This window comes from Homarus americanus, unplaced genomic scaffold (assembly GCF_018991925.1).
Source record: "Homarus americanus isolate GMGI-L3 unplaced genomic scaffold, GMGI_Hamer_2.0 scaffold34921, whole genome shotgun sequence".
Classification (NCBI taxonomy): Eukaryota; Metazoa; Arthropoda; class Malacostraca; order Decapoda; family Nephropidae; genus Homarus; species Homarus americanus.
Window position 1 is genome coordinate 19,879,579 of NW_024741901.1, and position 16,833 is coordinate 19,896,411.

At 42.3% G+C, this 16,833-nt stretch overlaps 1 protein-coding gene across 1 annotated transcript; it reads right to left on the reverse strand.

The window, feature by feature from the left end:
• Nucleotides 1-225: 225 nt before the first annotated feature.
• LOC121876092 (protein O-linked-mannose beta-1,2-N-acetylglucosaminyltransferase 1-like) lies at nt 226-16,236 on the reverse strand. Its single transcript, XM_042381019.1, has 16 exons — nt 15,997-16,236; nt 15,418-15,664; nt 11,370-11,526; nt 10,686-10,816; nt 10,164-10,376; nt 9,145-9,364; nt 8,858-8,979; nt 8,260-8,321; nt 7,296-7,454; nt 6,539-6,637; nt 6,004-6,202; nt 5,366-5,553; nt 4,980-5,082; nt 4,739-4,810; nt 2,924-3,033; nt 226-1,529 (listed from the first exon to the last, which is right to left on the reverse strand). The coding sequence occupies exons 1-16, from the start codon at nt 16,017-16,019 to the stop codon at nt 1,055-1,057; spliced, it is 2,580 nt and encodes an 859-aa protein (XP_042236953.1). The 5' UTR covers nt 16,020-16,236; the 3' UTR covers nt 226-1,054.
• Between the last annotated feature and the right edge of the window lie 597 nt (nt 16,237-16,833).

A 16,833-nucleotide genomic window follows, 5' to 3' on the forward strand; every position in this document is an offset into this window, starting at 1 on the left:
TCACCAGAGGGCAACTAATCTGCCTCTGCCTCGGAACCAGCCGCCATCCACGTGTGCCGACCCAGCTTTTCCACTAACGTAAGTGTTAAAAAACCTAATATTATTGATGTTTCTCTTAATTATTAATTATGTGTGCATACCATCATAAAATTAAGATGTTATTTTTACTACAACGTAGGTATTGTGTCGGAAAAAGTGGAGTTTGGGGGTCGGCCCAGTCTCTATTTTAATTAATCCCATATGTTCTGTTATTTCATTTACGCGTTTCTCGTTTTACGCGGGTCTCCACGGGTTCAATTGCCCGTGTAAATGAAGACCCAGCTGTACCCAATATCATTATCTCCGTGTTTCTCACCATCATCCAAAATTTCTTCTTCGTTAAAGGTTCATTATATGTTGCAGTTTCCTGATACTTGTCTACTTTTCTACATCACAAGTCTCAATTGACACAGTAAATAGGTTCATTTTAATGTACAAATCCTTATCACAAGGCAGAGTAACTAACGGCAGGTTTCTGTTCTCTCCCTATTTGTTTGCTCTCACGATTTTGAAAAACACCACCTACGCTGACGGAAGAATTAAAAGTCGTTCCTTATCACTGATGCGTTGCCGAAAAGGGGTTGTTTTGATCTTTTAAAAAATCATCGTGTCGCTTTTCAGTAGCTTTAAGTTATCGTGGGCAATATTGACATATACTGTACTTCACCACGAGTAGGCTGACTCATTCGTATTAAAAACCTTCTGTTACATTTTTTACTGTGGTATATATTGGTACCAAAGACCAAGTACTCTGCGAAATCATCCGGAGTTTTACTGTTTTTATATCTTGCACAATCTGTATTGGAGCACTAGTAAACGACTGGTCTTCAGATACGGTCTTATTTTCAGCTGGTTGGGTGTAAACGGAACTGCCCAGTATAGGCCAATAGCCCCGCTGCAGTTTCTTTCATTCTTAAGTTCTTATGTACAGTCTTATTTTCAGTGGTGTACTGGTATATATATTCGTATCTTCAGGTCTTATCTAGCTAGTGTACTGGTATATACGGTCTTATCTTCATCTGGTATATTCGGTCTTATCTTCAGCTAATGTACTGGTATATACGGTCTTTTCCTCAGGTGGTGTACTGGGATATACAGTCCTATCTTCAGCTGTACTGGTATATATGGTCTTATCTTCAGCTGGTGTACTGGTATATACGGTCTTATCTTCACCTGGTGTACTGGTATATACGGTCTTATCTTCATCTAGTGTACTGGTAATTACCGTCTTATCTCCTAATAGTGTACTGATATGCGAAGAAGTCTCATTATTAGCTTCGCCGGAAGTGACGTCATGGGAGACTGAGTGTTCCATCAGGTGATGCTCGAACTGGGCCCGGGAGTCGAGGTTGAGGTTCATGATAGTGAGGAAGTCGAGGGGGGAATGTCTCAAGAAGTTGTAGTTTTCGTCATTGTAATTGTCCAGCATATGAGCGTACAGAGCACCGTTCACACTTAACACGGGACACTGCTGCTTCAGGTAGTTCTTACTGCAAATACAATAAAATAGATAAGACCATAGCATATAGTAATTGTATTTCTATTTATTTCAATGGAAAATGGAAATAATATCAGAAAAGGGGCAACACAGATAGAGAAAAACGAAATGGAATCCTCTGGTTGAGAATCCTTTATCCGAAATTCTTAAAACCGAAAAAAAACGAAAACCGAAGAAATTTCTAGAAAGCGCTGGTAACGTTGGTCGCCCAGCTGACCTGAAGCTGAGTCGAACGCGTTGTAAGGGGGTGCCCAATAAACTAGCCCCCTCGGGGGCAAATCTGAAATCTGAGTCGAACGCATCCGACCATTCAGGTTTACCCAGGAAACTAGGTTGGTTGTCAAAACCTTATTATGATATTTGTGATTGTTTCATGCTTTTGGCCTGTTATTTTATTGCGAAAGTGTAAAAAAAAGAGAAGAGCATCATTTACCCCAATGGGTAACCGTGAGAAAAAGGAAGGAAGCACCGTTGTTATCAATAGCAAAGAAAGTGGAGATGCATTCATACACATTTTTTTTCGGTCAACAGAAGTAATGAAAATACACTTATAAATGGAGATATACTGTATTTTTAAACACATATCTGTCCGTTAAATCTGGACGTTTACTAGCTGTTTATATACGATACGCTGTTTACATAAGATCTTATATAATGACCATCTGCTGAGAATTTATATACTGAGCACCATTAAAGAGTACAGTAATCCCTGATTATTCGCATACTGTATTTCGTATTCGTGCCTTCGAGAATTTGTGGAAGGCAATAAAATTCTAAATATTAATACTGTACACTGTGCAGTATTGTCATTTGAAATATCTGCAAGCAGACGATGTATAATGAAATATACAGTATTAAAAATATTTAATACTTCTCTAAGAGATGAAACGTTAAACCATATTTAATGTTACTACAATATTGTGATGATAGCTGCACGTAAAAAAGCTGGAGTCGTGATACATTATGTCCCAGGAATTTCAGATAAAGGGTTCTCAGTTTGCATTTTTCCTCTTAATTCCTAAACAAACAATCAAAATTAAAAATTAAATACCTAATAATAACTATATACTGTATATAACCAATGAACATCAAATTGCTTTACATTATACTGCCATCAAAGTACTTCAAGGCAGCATGTTCAAAATGACGTCAACTAGGGTATGTGTTAGAGTGACATCTGTTAATATGGTTGCATGACCCACTTGTTACTATGGCAGCACGTCGTGAAACCTATCCTAAAAACCACCACACAATAAGTATCTGGATTTACAGCTGGTACTTAGACGAATTAGAGATAATAAGAATAATAACATTGAAAATGACCCATCTACCAAGACTAAGACATTACCCTGAAATGGAGAGGTTACCTGTAGAGAGAGAGTTTACCTGTACTTAGAGTAAGGGGTCGCTATGATGAGGAGGGTCGCTCGGTGGTAGGGGAGTCTCCACAGGCCGTAGTGGTGATCCCTCGGATCCTGACTCCAAATCTTCAATGCCTGTGGGAGAGCAATGCCATAAGTAACATTTTTAGTTAGTATATACCTGTACTGATAATTTCTTGCAGTGGTTTAAATTTATGCCAACCTTGGGACGTTATCTCTATGACCTGTCCACCCTTTAACATTTCATTGTATAGACTGTAAGTTTTACTTTTTGGATAAAGTGAAAAAAAAACGGCTATTACAGAAGACAAAAGTCAGCTTCTGGTTTCTGAAAGTTCGCTGACACTGCTGGTGGTATTCAAGTTACAGCCTCTAACTGACCCACTGAATAAAGCATTATTGTGGTATCTTTGTCCTGCAACTAAAGCAGGAGCGTCACTGAAGACTTTATTTGAGAAGAGATGAGGTCATTAAGTTAAGTGTGGATATAAGGTTTATCCTGCCTCGTGTCTTACTCTCCACTGTTGAGTCTTCCGGCACCTCAGGTGTCTCCTCAGGTGCAGGATCTTCTACCGCTTCAACTATAGGATCCTCTCGCACGCCATCAGCTGGTTCAGCAACGTCTTCCGTGGGAAGCTTCTCGGTGTCTACGGGAATTTCGGCCTTGACTTCTAGTGTGGAAGCGTCGGTGAAGGGTCCTTGGTGCAAGGAGGCGACCATGACGGCCGCTATCCCAGCCACTACCCCGAGGGCTAGAGGTAAGGTCACCCATGTGGGACATCTCCGACCTTCTCCGCTTGCCATGTTAATCACCAAGTGGTTAATTCGTCCACGGTAGCGGCGAGTATCAGTTGCAGCTGAAGGTTAGGCAGCGTCCTACCTCAACTGTTAACACTATAATTACTGTACTCTCGTTGGGAGTCGCTCAGCAAGTAAGACCGCGACGCCGACGCTACTGACACGATCGCACAACAGCTGCCACTGCCGGTAGGTCGAGTAGGCAAGGTTAATGTTACCGGCAGTTATGATGTAATGAACACCTTATAATAGCCCCTACAGAAGTTATCACCAAGCGGAGGTAACGCACACAACTGAACTTAAAGGTCGAAGGGTAGTTGCTCAGGCGAGGCTGGGGTGACCCTGTACAATATACTCGTAATCAAACACGAGCATCGAGACAACGATCATACATCGAGATATAGTTAGTTATCCTGTGATAGTAGGTGTGATTGATGTATTTTTCGAAATCATGCAGACATGTTTAGTTTTCGATGTGGACTTCGAGATCTGGTGTTGTACCTTATAGTCAGTCAGGCTCTCAGGTGACTATCTGCAGGTGACGCTGGAGGTGAGATCCTTGTGTAATGGATAATCTGTATTGGGAAACGTTCGCCTCTCATGATATATAACACAATTGTCGCTAAATTGAACATCTCATCTGGTGTCACACGGCGATGGTGGGACGTGGACGTATTATGGGAATGTATAGAGAGAAGTGATATGAGGATGACAGAGAGGAAGAAGAGTATGATAGAAAGCTAAGAGTGGGAGAATATAAATACGGAGGTGTGAGAAGATGAAGAAGGAGGAGTAGTAGAAGCATAAGGTAAGGATGTGGAGAAGTAGAAGAAGAAATAAATGGAATGAAAAAGGACACATACAAAGAATTGGAGGACAAGGTAAAAACATAATCGGGATCCAAACGAAGAAATACTGGAGAACGGGCAGAAAGGAGACAGAAAGGCAAACAGAAGAGATGGAAAAATGGAAAGATTAGGCTAATCATACAGAATAGCAATAAGCTACGACTTATACTTACGTCTGCGAGTACCTTGAAGGTTTTGTCGTCACCTTGGAAGTGCATCTTGACACAGACGGCATACACCTCGCCCTCATGGTGAAGATAACTCATTAACGACGTAAATGATAAATAAATATAATATATATATATATACATATATATACCACAATAGAAACTAAAATCTACACCAATTTGTAAATATATAAGAAATCGACAGGTGTTGGGGAAAGTGAGACTGAGAGAAAGAGGCGGTACTCACAGGTTCGCTAGGAAATGTGAAGTTGTAAGGGTCGCTGATGTTGAGTGGTTTAGCCCTTGACAATAATTCTTTCAGTTCAATTTCGTACACCTCTCTGTTCACTCTGCAATACAGTACAATATCCCTTGGTCATATACAACATACTTCAGTACAGTTGTTCAACTGTTATTATATACATGCAGTTCACCGAGTCGTTTCTGGTCAATACTTTGTTCTTCTTTTTTAAGTTATCATTGTTTTAGTATATTTCAATAATTTTCTACTGGTTTACTCTGTGTGTGTGTGTGTGTGTGTTGGCTGTAAGAGAGATAAAAAGAGAGAAAAACTCGTGTGTAATGTGATATCATAAGTTCAGGGTCAGATGAAAGAGTACTGGCAAGACCTACGTGGTGAGGTTGACCCGGGTGTTAGGGTCATCTGAGAGAGGCTTGTTGGAGAAGCGTTTCTGGGTGACGAAGCCGGAGAAGTGTGTGCCAGAGAGCCCAGCATGGGAGGTCCTTGACACCTCAGGGATGACCAACTCCCTCCCACGACGCACCAGTCCGCACCCCATCCAGTAGTCCCAGTCTGTAGCCTGTAAGAGGGTTGGTAGTAGTAGTTGTAGAAAGTGTTGTAATCATTAGAATAATAATAATAATAGAAGTAGTAATTGGTGATGTAGTCATTGTAGAAGTAGGTGGTGTTGTAGTCATTGTAGTAATAGTAGCAGTAATGGTCCGAGCTCCTATAGCGTAACTTTGAGACTATACCTTTAATCTCGTCTGTAATCTAATTATAACCAATATTTGACCACTGTATCACTGAGAGAGAATAAATTTATGAATTTATGTAAAATGGCTCCTTTAGATTTTTAAATGTTGGCATACATACATACATACATACATACATACATACATACATACATGCATACATGCAGTAGATTGGACCAGCCACAAGAACTTCTACATACTGTATATCATAAAGAAAAATAAATAAATTAATAAAATCAGAAGAGGTTCTCACACAGCCCCTGGGAACTCCTTACCACAAAGACAGGAGGCCACTTGGGCAGCGTCTCCTCCAGGAAGCTCCTCTTAACCATCCAGCCGTATGCAGGCAAGGAGTGGACGCGATATAGGCGGGTGGGGTCGTGAGCAGTGTGTCTGAAGGAGAAGTGGGCGTAGGCAGACACAGCGAACAGTGAAGGGTCTTTATCTAAGAGCACAGCTGTCTGCTGCATGTACCTGAAGTTGGATGGACACTTCTGTTGAATCATAAACACTGGTTAATCATGCTGATGAATCTTGAACACTACTGAACATGGCTGGCGAATCGTGAATACTAATGAACACTAAATCATGAAAACTGCTGATCATTGAATCGTAAACATTAAGTGAGAACTGTGGGTGAAACATGAACACTGCTGAACATTGAATCATGACCACTGGATAAAACTGCTGGTGAATCGTGAACACCGATGGACGCTACTGAACATTGAATCATCAATAATAATTGTCAACGTTGGTCTAGGTAGGATTTGGTTAGGTTTGGTTAGGAGATGACTGGAAGAAACAACTAACGAGTAAAAGTCAGGAGCGAGGATGAGGTCGTCCTCCAAGATGATGAACTTGTTGGTGGCCAGCAGCTGAACCCCGTGGTAGAGCGCGAACCTCATGTGTCTGTAACCGCCAGCAGGATGAGACTTTAATCCTCACTCGTCTCTCTCAGATATATATTGTCTGTATGCAAATTATCTTAGTTGTACATAAATTACTTAGCTGTATATAAATTATTTTCGTAATACCAGAGAGAGATAATTGTTCCTCATTTGTTTTTCTGCGTTAGCCCTGTATAAATTGTTTTAGGCGTGAATTGATAATCTCTAAAACAACTTCTCCAGCTATAAATAAGGATGCTAAGATATAAACATATAAATATAAAACTTGTAAATATCTTATATAAAACAATGTAATGACTATTCTTTATATATCAATTTAAATATAGTAAAATAGGAATGATTATGTGAGAAACTATATCTATCTTGAGTTTAATTTATCTGGATCACCTGAAGATTAGCCCCAGCTTAGGTTAGGTTAGATTTTAGGTTAGGATAGCGTTAGTTAGGTTGTAGGTTAGGTTAGGGTAGGTAAGTGTTATGTTATGTTAGGTTAGCGTTGGACTATCTTAGGTTAGGCTCCGTTACGTGAGTATTAGGTTACGTTAGGTTAAGTTTGGGTGGTTAATCTTAAGATTAAAATGAAATATTCTAGGGGTACTAATCTTCAGATGATCCATTTATCTTACCTGGGCGTGTAACAGTGACCATCAGCCTCTTACCTGGATATACGCGGTGAGCCTTTGCCTTCAGGGTTATGGACGCGCCACCTGAGCCCCAGCAGATCCACCAGCTTGATGGTCTCCTCATAGCCGCCATCTATTGATACCAACACCTGATGCAGTGCCACGCCCGGCTGAGTCAGCAGCTGCCTCAGTAGTCTGGCGGGGTGGCAGGGGTATCAGAAAGCGAGTGGAGTACAATTTGAGGGAGAGTGAGGGAGGGTGTGTCGGCAAACATGAGGGAGAATGGGAGGTGTGTCGGCAAACATAAGGGAGAATGGGAGGTGTGTCGGCAAATATGAGGGAGAGATGCAGGACAAACTCTCATTAGTCTTCAGAGATATGGAGACTAAAACTTAAAGTAACATAACATGGTGGGATAGTGTTGACTTCAGAGTGTTAGTTGAAGATTTTTCCCACGTTGACACCGTTTTATTAGGTTAGGTTAGGTCCTCGTGAGTATTTTTTTCTACTGCGTATAAAGATGATTCAACATAATGTAACATGAGTTAGTGCAGAAGTGTGACCATCACCACCATCGTCACCATCACCACAGGGGCAGATACAGGAATATCAAAAGGGGGAAGGGGGTCCAAGAAGTTGTGGATGTGGGAACATGGAAGCAAAGACATCCCACCCAGCTGGGGGTCTTGGGGGGGGGGGGTCGCTGTAAGCCCCAGATTTTTTTTTAATCTGACCAATATCTTGAGCTTTTTGAGACCATTTTGAAGCTATGAGCACTTTATATTAGATATTCTGAAGTCAATAGAAATTACTTTTTACTATACAAAAACGCCTGAGCACACTACTACATTTAAGAAAAAGTATTAGAATTTTCTGATGAAAAGGGGGGCCCGGACTCCCAGGACCCCCTGGATCCGCCCCTGCACCACCCCTCACGTCACCAATACTGTATCGCCTCCACCACCACCACAGATATCAACCTGAGGTAAAGAGGACCCACCTGAAGAGATATCTCGCTCGGCTGCCCGCCACCACCACCACGCCCAGCTCCTCCCCTGTCCCCTGCAAACAAACACACACACACACACATAAACTCAACATTTCAGTATTATTTAATCACCAAAATATTCTTTCATGTTTTACTTCTCCTATTTACGTTAATAGTTTTCCCCATTTATCTTTTATTCATTTTATTGTGTATTTCTTCAGGGACTCGAGCCGTTTTCTTCACATTTATTCTCTATATCCGTTTAAATTTGTTCCCGATCCTTTGAAAGTAAACACATCTCCCCACACTACATATATTTTTGGGTGATCACCTGATACCCCATCAGCTTATTTCACCCTAACGCTAATCTAACCTATACTAGCCTAACCTAACCCCATCTTTAGGTAATGCTAGAGTGTTTAGTATAATCAGGTGAAATAAGCTGGGGTGCCTATTTTCAAGGTGAGCCCTTTTGGGTACATAATGTAAGTTTGAGCCTTTATATTATACAAACCAAAAGATCAACCCCAAAAATTACTGTCCTTTATCTTGTGAAAGGATTGATAATTGCACAAATAGAAAAAAATACTTCTGTTAAGCATGGGCTGACCGTAGCGTTGGCGGGCAGGGTGAAGGGTGCTGAGCAGGAGCACAGGTCGCCATAGCCGTCGTACATGTCACAAAAGTGTTGTCGTTTATTCCAAGACAAGGGCCACGACTCACACAGGCGCTCTGCAACGTCACACGCAACATCATTAATTGTCTTTCCGTTACTACACCAGAACCTGATGTTATGGACCGAGAGCTTTGTCCAAATTACTAAATCATTAAAGCGACATAGAGGACATAGTCTAGCTTATTATTTACAAACACACGCACACACACGAGGAATTATACCTGAAGGTGGTGATGGAGAGACAGGGACCTCTAAGTTGAGAGGAGGCGGGTGGCTCATGACGCCGTGAGGGTTGGTGACCAGTCCCTCGGCGAGTGTAGCCCCGCCCACACGCCACGCCCACGACCAGCAGTCCCCGAAGGTGAGGTAACGGGCGGCGAAGGACCCTAGTGAGGTGAGAGTGTCCCTAGACGATGCTCCCAACCGACCTGAAGTGTCATACTGGGGGAAAAACGCCTCGGGTTATAAAAGGTTTCTACGTAAGTCTTCCTTTAACTGAAGAAATAGACCACGCCAATTTGACCTGTTTAAGCCACAATACTACCATGGCAACTCAAACACCGTTGTGATTATACCTTGGAATAACCTGCTAGAGACTCTTGTGACAGCTCCTAGGTAGTGTGGACTCCTTTAAGACAAGTCCTGATCAAGCAACACCATCACGTGTTAAGATTAAGATACACTCAAGAATCCGCACATGACCAGTAATTACCAAAGCTATGAAGGGCCTGAGATCGACAGTGGCAGTTCATCTATACAAAAAAAAATACCAATTCATTTGACATGTGAAAAAGTTAAACAAATATACCGGGTATGTCTAAAAATTACAGAGTATCCCTAAAACAGGAATTACATTCAAAGTATAGTTTGACTCAAAGCATTGCTCAGTTGAAAAGTTCTGATGCAGACAGTCGCTGCGCCGCCAGCCTCACAACATATACCATTGACCGAACAAGTGAGTTAAAATGGGCAGGTTGTGAGGTTTGGGATATTAGATATATATCTATATTAGTAAACAAGAAACAACGTAATGGTACTGTTTACATCAAAAACTAATACATTAGGCGCTGCAGTTTTGTTTATGAGCTGTTTATTTACATTTCCAGCTGATATATCCAGACATTTGATCATTTATCGTCTGCAGGAAGATATCATCGAAATTTCTGAGAAGACCCCCTCACGTGTGGCACTTAAATTACCAATACACAACACTACCGGAAAGAAACACTGCCACTCTCACGTAGGAGGTGAGAAAAGCCAGCCTGCCGGGCATGAGGTTGGTGAGGGTGTGGACCAGCTCTCTGTCTATGAAGTAGTCTTGAGTGTTGAAGTAGGCGGCCAGGGTGGTGAGGTGGGTGTGAGGGTTCAACACCTGCAGGTACACCCCGGCGTATGGCACCATCTGTACCCACTTCCCTATCGCCACGCGACCACTGACTTTCTGTCGCACCAGCTGCGACAACAAACATGATAAGAAAGAAATTTCAATACAAAGTTACTTTACTAACCACACTAAATTCCTAATTTTAGTGAGTTATAATATGCATGTATTCATTAAATAATGAAAAAAATTGTGTATATCGTTGATTTTTATTAATAATTATGAACACTGAGGAGGTGATTTCAGCTTGGAATTCTTTAACGTTGATGAAATATTATACAAAGGTGAGAAATATATACATCAGAAGGTGTAAACAATAACTCCTGCACAAAGTCACTTTGTTTTCAGTATACGGTGTAGCGAGGGAGGGGAGACACTTACGGTGGTATTGTCGAGGTAGATGGCGGCCTCCAAAAGGGCAGACGTGAGGGTGACGTCGGCGGGGTTTGGCTGGGCAAGGGGCGGCAACGACCAGTCTAGTGACACCTCCACAGCCTCCAGTGTCTCGTCGTCTGCAGGATAGTCTTGAATTATTTTACGTTCTGTATTTATCTCACAAATATTGGTACAGCACGACATATTTGTATACCTCAATTATACCTGACTACCAAACAGACTTCAACTACAGTAAACCTATTTCCGTAAAAAAAAATAACCATTCGACACTCCAAAATAAAGCAGTTTATATAATATAAAGACCTACTAGACTATATACCGGTAAGGTTGTATGTATGTGGGTATGTGTATTCGAGACCTGGCACCATAATGTCTAGGAGTGAAAGAAAATGTCTAGTGAACGGGTATCGGCTAACAAACAGTGGAAGAGATAAAAAAAATTTCATCCCTTGTGTCGGGACATCTCTTCCTTCTTTTTCGTCTACATACGTTATTTATAAGTGTTTTAACCACTTAAGGGCCATAGTTTAACACTTTGATGACTTTGGTTTAACTCTTTGAGAATAATGATCTAACTCTTTAAGGGTGATGGTTCAGCACTGTGAGAACGATGGTTTGACCTTTTGAGGACGATGCTTTAAAACTTGCAAGGTCTCACAGTCGACTTACCTTCGAGATCGTGGATGGTGATGTTGGTGAAGTTGGAGGCGCTAACGGACCAGAACCCACCATCAACCGTCCCAAAACTGTAGGAGGTGTAACTGGAGTCCCTGACCGGCTCCAGATGTAGAGGGATGTGTCGTTCGCCCATCACTACCTCACTAACCTGTCAGAGAAGGTTGTCAATTCACTTCGCCAAACATTCCCGTCAATTCAACCCAGTCAATTTCATCCACAAGAACTGTCAACTCACCTCGTACACAAAGTCGTGTCACTTCAGGTTGCATAGCAAATCGTTGTCAATTCACTTAAAGTTGTAAAGAAGGTCAATTAACTTAAGGGAATTGACCGAAAGAAAATACAAATATATTTGAAAAAAAAATTGAGAAAAATTTGTGGTTTGCCTTGAAAACTATCCGTTTTCTTCTAATTATATGAGTTAGGTACGAAAACATCTATGAATTGAGAAAAAAATTATATATCTAATCTTGAGCGCCCCACCCTCATTTTTTTTCTATCAGATGTAGTATAAAAAATATAATATTGTGGGGTACGAGATGTTTGGTTCACACTCAGGATGGGATGGAGAAAGGAAACTCACAATGTGCTCTCTGTATACATATTGTATTGGATGTACAATGCAGCTTGGTGCTGGGAAGGCAGCGTGGTTACAAGCGTGAGTAGGGAGAGCTGGTTGGTGAGGGTGCTGAGAGGAGGACCAGCTTGTGGGTCGCCATGCTCGCCGGCGGGAGCGAGGGCCACCAGGCAGGAGGAGGAGGAGGTGTTGCTTGTTGGCTGGTGTAGGAATTCTCCATGTACTGTATGATATTTTTAGGGTTGTCTGGAGCAGTTTGCAGGTTCTTCCCCAAGTAACTGAATTTTCCTTTTAAGAGGCCAAATGCACCTTCAAAGGTATTCCTCATCTTGACATGAGCCTCATTATATCTTACTTCCTGGGGTCCTCTTGGATTTAAAAGTGATGTTAAATGATACTGGCGGCATGGGTATCCCGAGTCACCCACCAAATGCCCCCTGTACAGTCTATCCTCAAACTCTTGGCACAACCACATTGAAGAATTGAAAGTGGGGCCCACATATAGCTTGAACATTAAGGGAGACATAGCCTTCCCATTGTGGATAAAGTTCGGTCCGATCACCATCTTGGTGGTGTAAACATGCTCACGGACCATGTCATCACCAAACTTACCAGCTATTACGGGAAGTCCATACATGACAATAAGAACAAAACTGTCGAGGTGAGCCAAAGCATATATGCATCATACTTCCACGCCATGTCCAGTGATGAATCACCTCAAAACCATGGGCTATGTCCGAAGGGGGAGACGTCCCTGGTGTTTTACAACAGGGTACTAGCAAAGGGTGAGACACGTCCTTCACATAAAGAGAACAATCCCTACATCTCCAAATTCCCGGAAGAAAAACAAGGCAGCATCCGGCAGATATATCGCTACCTCGCTTCTACTGAATTGCTACAGAAGTGTATCAAGAGAACACAAAATCCCAGTGAAAGTCTGCATTCTAGGTTATAGCGCCTCAAAAGAGTATTTTTTGTGTCCCAAGTGACTATAATTGACCATAACTTTGGGTACATGGATACGTCCCTGCTGACTAACATTGGACTTCGTGTTACTAACCGCACATTAACAGTTCTAGATCAGCAAGAAGCCAGCAGAACCACTCCCAAGCCACTAAATAAGTAGGCCAAGATAATAGCAAAACCTAAAAGTGACGACTACAGCCTTGGTGGTTTCTAACTATTGCTACAAACTTGGCGACAAAGAGGAAGGTGACGCCTTCTGATACCCACACCTGTCTTCAACAGGAGGGGACCAAGTGCCAGCAGCATAAAACTAGTTATTTTTATATAAAATGAAACTTATATTCCCATATCACTTATGTTTATTTCCACAGATTACCTTTACTTACAATAAAATGAGGTATAATGACAGATATCACACTCTATTTTCAATTTCGTTCTGTTCCTATTTTTTCGCCCCCCAGGCCCCGTTGTGGGTCGTTTGACCTCTGCCAGGGAGGGCTAATTCCCGTAAAAAAAAAACTTCTGCAAAGAATCTCCCATAACTTAAAACTCAAGTTACTGTTATTTGAATTTCAACCGCTCTATTAATTACCATCCAGATTTAAAAAAATAATAATACACGACTGTATAGGACAATAACAGGGGAACATTCTGGTCGGAAGAAATTGTTGATATCTCGATTAGTTACGGAACAGCAATTTTCTTTTTGTATATGCAAAATAATATTGTAAATAATCTTTATAATTTGATACTACTCTTTTGTTTTCATCAAATGTGTTTCAAACTTGGTCCTTGTAATGAGGACACACATACTTACAAAATGGTCGAACGAATTTTAATATAACTTGGTTGGTTAAAGGCATAAAAAAATCGTTAATGGGAACACTAAAATAATGTATACAGGGTATGCATTTTGTTCTCGAAAACTATTGGGCAGTTTTCATTCATACTTACAGGATCTTTGATTTGTATGATCCCACATAACATACATGTATTAAAAAATCAGTAACATGTTAATTGTTGCTACGTTTAAGCTTAATTTATTCGAAAACTTCCTTTGGTATCGTATAGGGTGAGTACAGAGCCTAGACACTCAGTACGGTATTTACCCGTCACTACACTTACCCAAAGGTGATACACTTATCCTGATCAACAACCAGCCACCGATGCACTTACCGGCCACAAGCCAATATAATTACCCACCACACTCTTCATCTGTTCCTTTCCTCATCCATCACACACTCTTCACCCACCTCTCACCACCTCATCCACACCACACCCTTCACCCACTTCTCACCCCTCATCCATCACACCCGTTACCCATCTCTCATCCACCACACCCCTCATCCACCACACACCCATCACCCACCACACACCCTCATCACCACACACCATCACCCACCACCTCATCCACCACACACCCATCACCCACCACTCATCCACCACACACCCATCACCCACCACACACCATCACCCACCACACACCCCATCATCCACCACACCCCATCACCCACCACACCCATCACCCACCACACACACCCCTCATCCACCACACACCCATCACCCACCACACCCACCACTCCACACCACCCATCACCCACCACACACCCCTCATCCACCACACACCCATCACACAACACACCCATCACCCACCACACACCCCTCATCCACCACACACCCATCACCACCACACCACCCACCCACACCCACACCCACCACACACCCCCATACCCACACCCACACCACACCCACCACACACCCCTCATCCACCACACACCCATCACCCACCACACACCCACACCCACACCCACACCCACCCACACACCCCTCATCCACCACACACCCATCACCCACAACACACCCATCACCCACCACACACCCATCACCCACCACACACCCCTCATCCACCACACCCATCACCCACTCACCCACCACACCCATCACCCACCATCACACCCATCACCCACCACACCCCTCATCCACCACACACCCATCACCCACCACATCACCCACTCACCACCACACCCATCACCCACACATCACACCACATCACCCACACACACACCCCCTCACCACACACCCACCACACACATCACCCACCACACCCCTCACCCACCACACACCCACCACACCACACACACACCCATCACACCACCACACCCTCACCCACCACACACACACACCCACACCCACCACACACCCATCACATCCACCACATCACCCACCACCCACCACACACCCATCACCCACCACACACCCATCACCCACCACACCCATCACCACACCACACCCACCACACACCCATCACCCACCACACACCCATCACCCACCCCCATCCACCACACACCCCTCATCCACCACACACCCCTCATCCACCACACACCCATCACCCACCACACACCCATCATCCACCACACACCCATCACCCACCACACACCCATCACCCACCACACACCCATCACCCACCACACACCCCTCATGCACCACACCCTTTACCTCTCCATTGGCATTCGTGTATATGAGGGCGCTGGACAGTTCTTCCCTTGTGATACCAAACGTCTTCAGGCTATTTTCATCAGTATCGATGGTCTTAGTTCTGTTACCACCTTCAGGTAAAACTACAGTGATGTTGATTTTGATGAAGTTGCCCACTACGCCCGTGCCCATGACCACCCTGGACCACCCCATCGTCAACAGCAACAGTAGTGAGGGCAGGATAAGGCACTCTAAAGGTCTGGTTCTCCTGTAGAAGGAAAGAGAGAATATTTGGATCATATTTCGCGTTGACTCTCTGAGATGAGTTTTATTATTATTGTTGCTACAGAATTTTACAACTGCCTGTATAGCAAATTGTTGGAGTCAACAATGTAGCTGGATTTAACACTACGTTCTCTCACAGGACAACACTACTGTATGTCCTCAGCCCTGCCACTTATCAAATCAAGAACTAATATATATACAAATATATATGTATATATATATATATATATATATATATATATATATATATATATATATATATATATATATATATATATATATATATATATATACATGTGCAGTGTTTTTTTTTACCTTATTGTTGCAGTATACGTCATTGTTGTAGTATCTGTTCTCGATTGTTTTTCATTAATTGTCGTGGTTCTTTAAGTTCAGTAATTTATAAATTATGGCGTTTTAAGCATTATAAAAAGGACTGTAAAGGCTTAAAATAGCATAAAGTCACTTGAGCATTCTCGTTTCTACCGCTTGAGCTACACTCGTGTTCTCCACTACGAACGAGGAAAGACTGGTCTTTTACGACGGATCCAACAGGAAAAAATCACTAAATCGAATGAAGTTACTTCCTGATTCCTGGAGCTATTTTAAGTAAGTAAGTGTGTAGATTTAGTTCATGAACCTTATTCTAATTCATTAGTTAGTGCTGATACATACAGCCTTATAAAGAGACTGTTGGGCCATGGTTAAGTCATTCTGCTAGATGACATCACCACTACTAGCCTCGGGCGACCCGCTACCCACCCACCACGGGTGTAATAATGTGTTATTTGTCTATCAATACTTCAGTGACATTTACTTCATTCGTATGTTCAACACGAATTGTCATTCTTGTTTCTACTGAGCTATTAGTTATAGTTATACATTAACGTACAGTACAACACAAGAGGAAAGAATCGCGACTTGAGAAAAATTGTTGTATTGGGTAATAACTGATAAATAACAACGTAAGCTAATACAGTACAGGAATGATAATGGCGATGACAACTAGCAGCACTCATACTTTTATATAACTTATCTTTAGAGCTTATGGTTTACCATTGTCTCTATTCCTGCACAGAGTATGTGTATGTAAGCAATGTAACATTGTAGCATGATTTTACTGAATAAATATTTATCTGTCTTTCTGCTAGA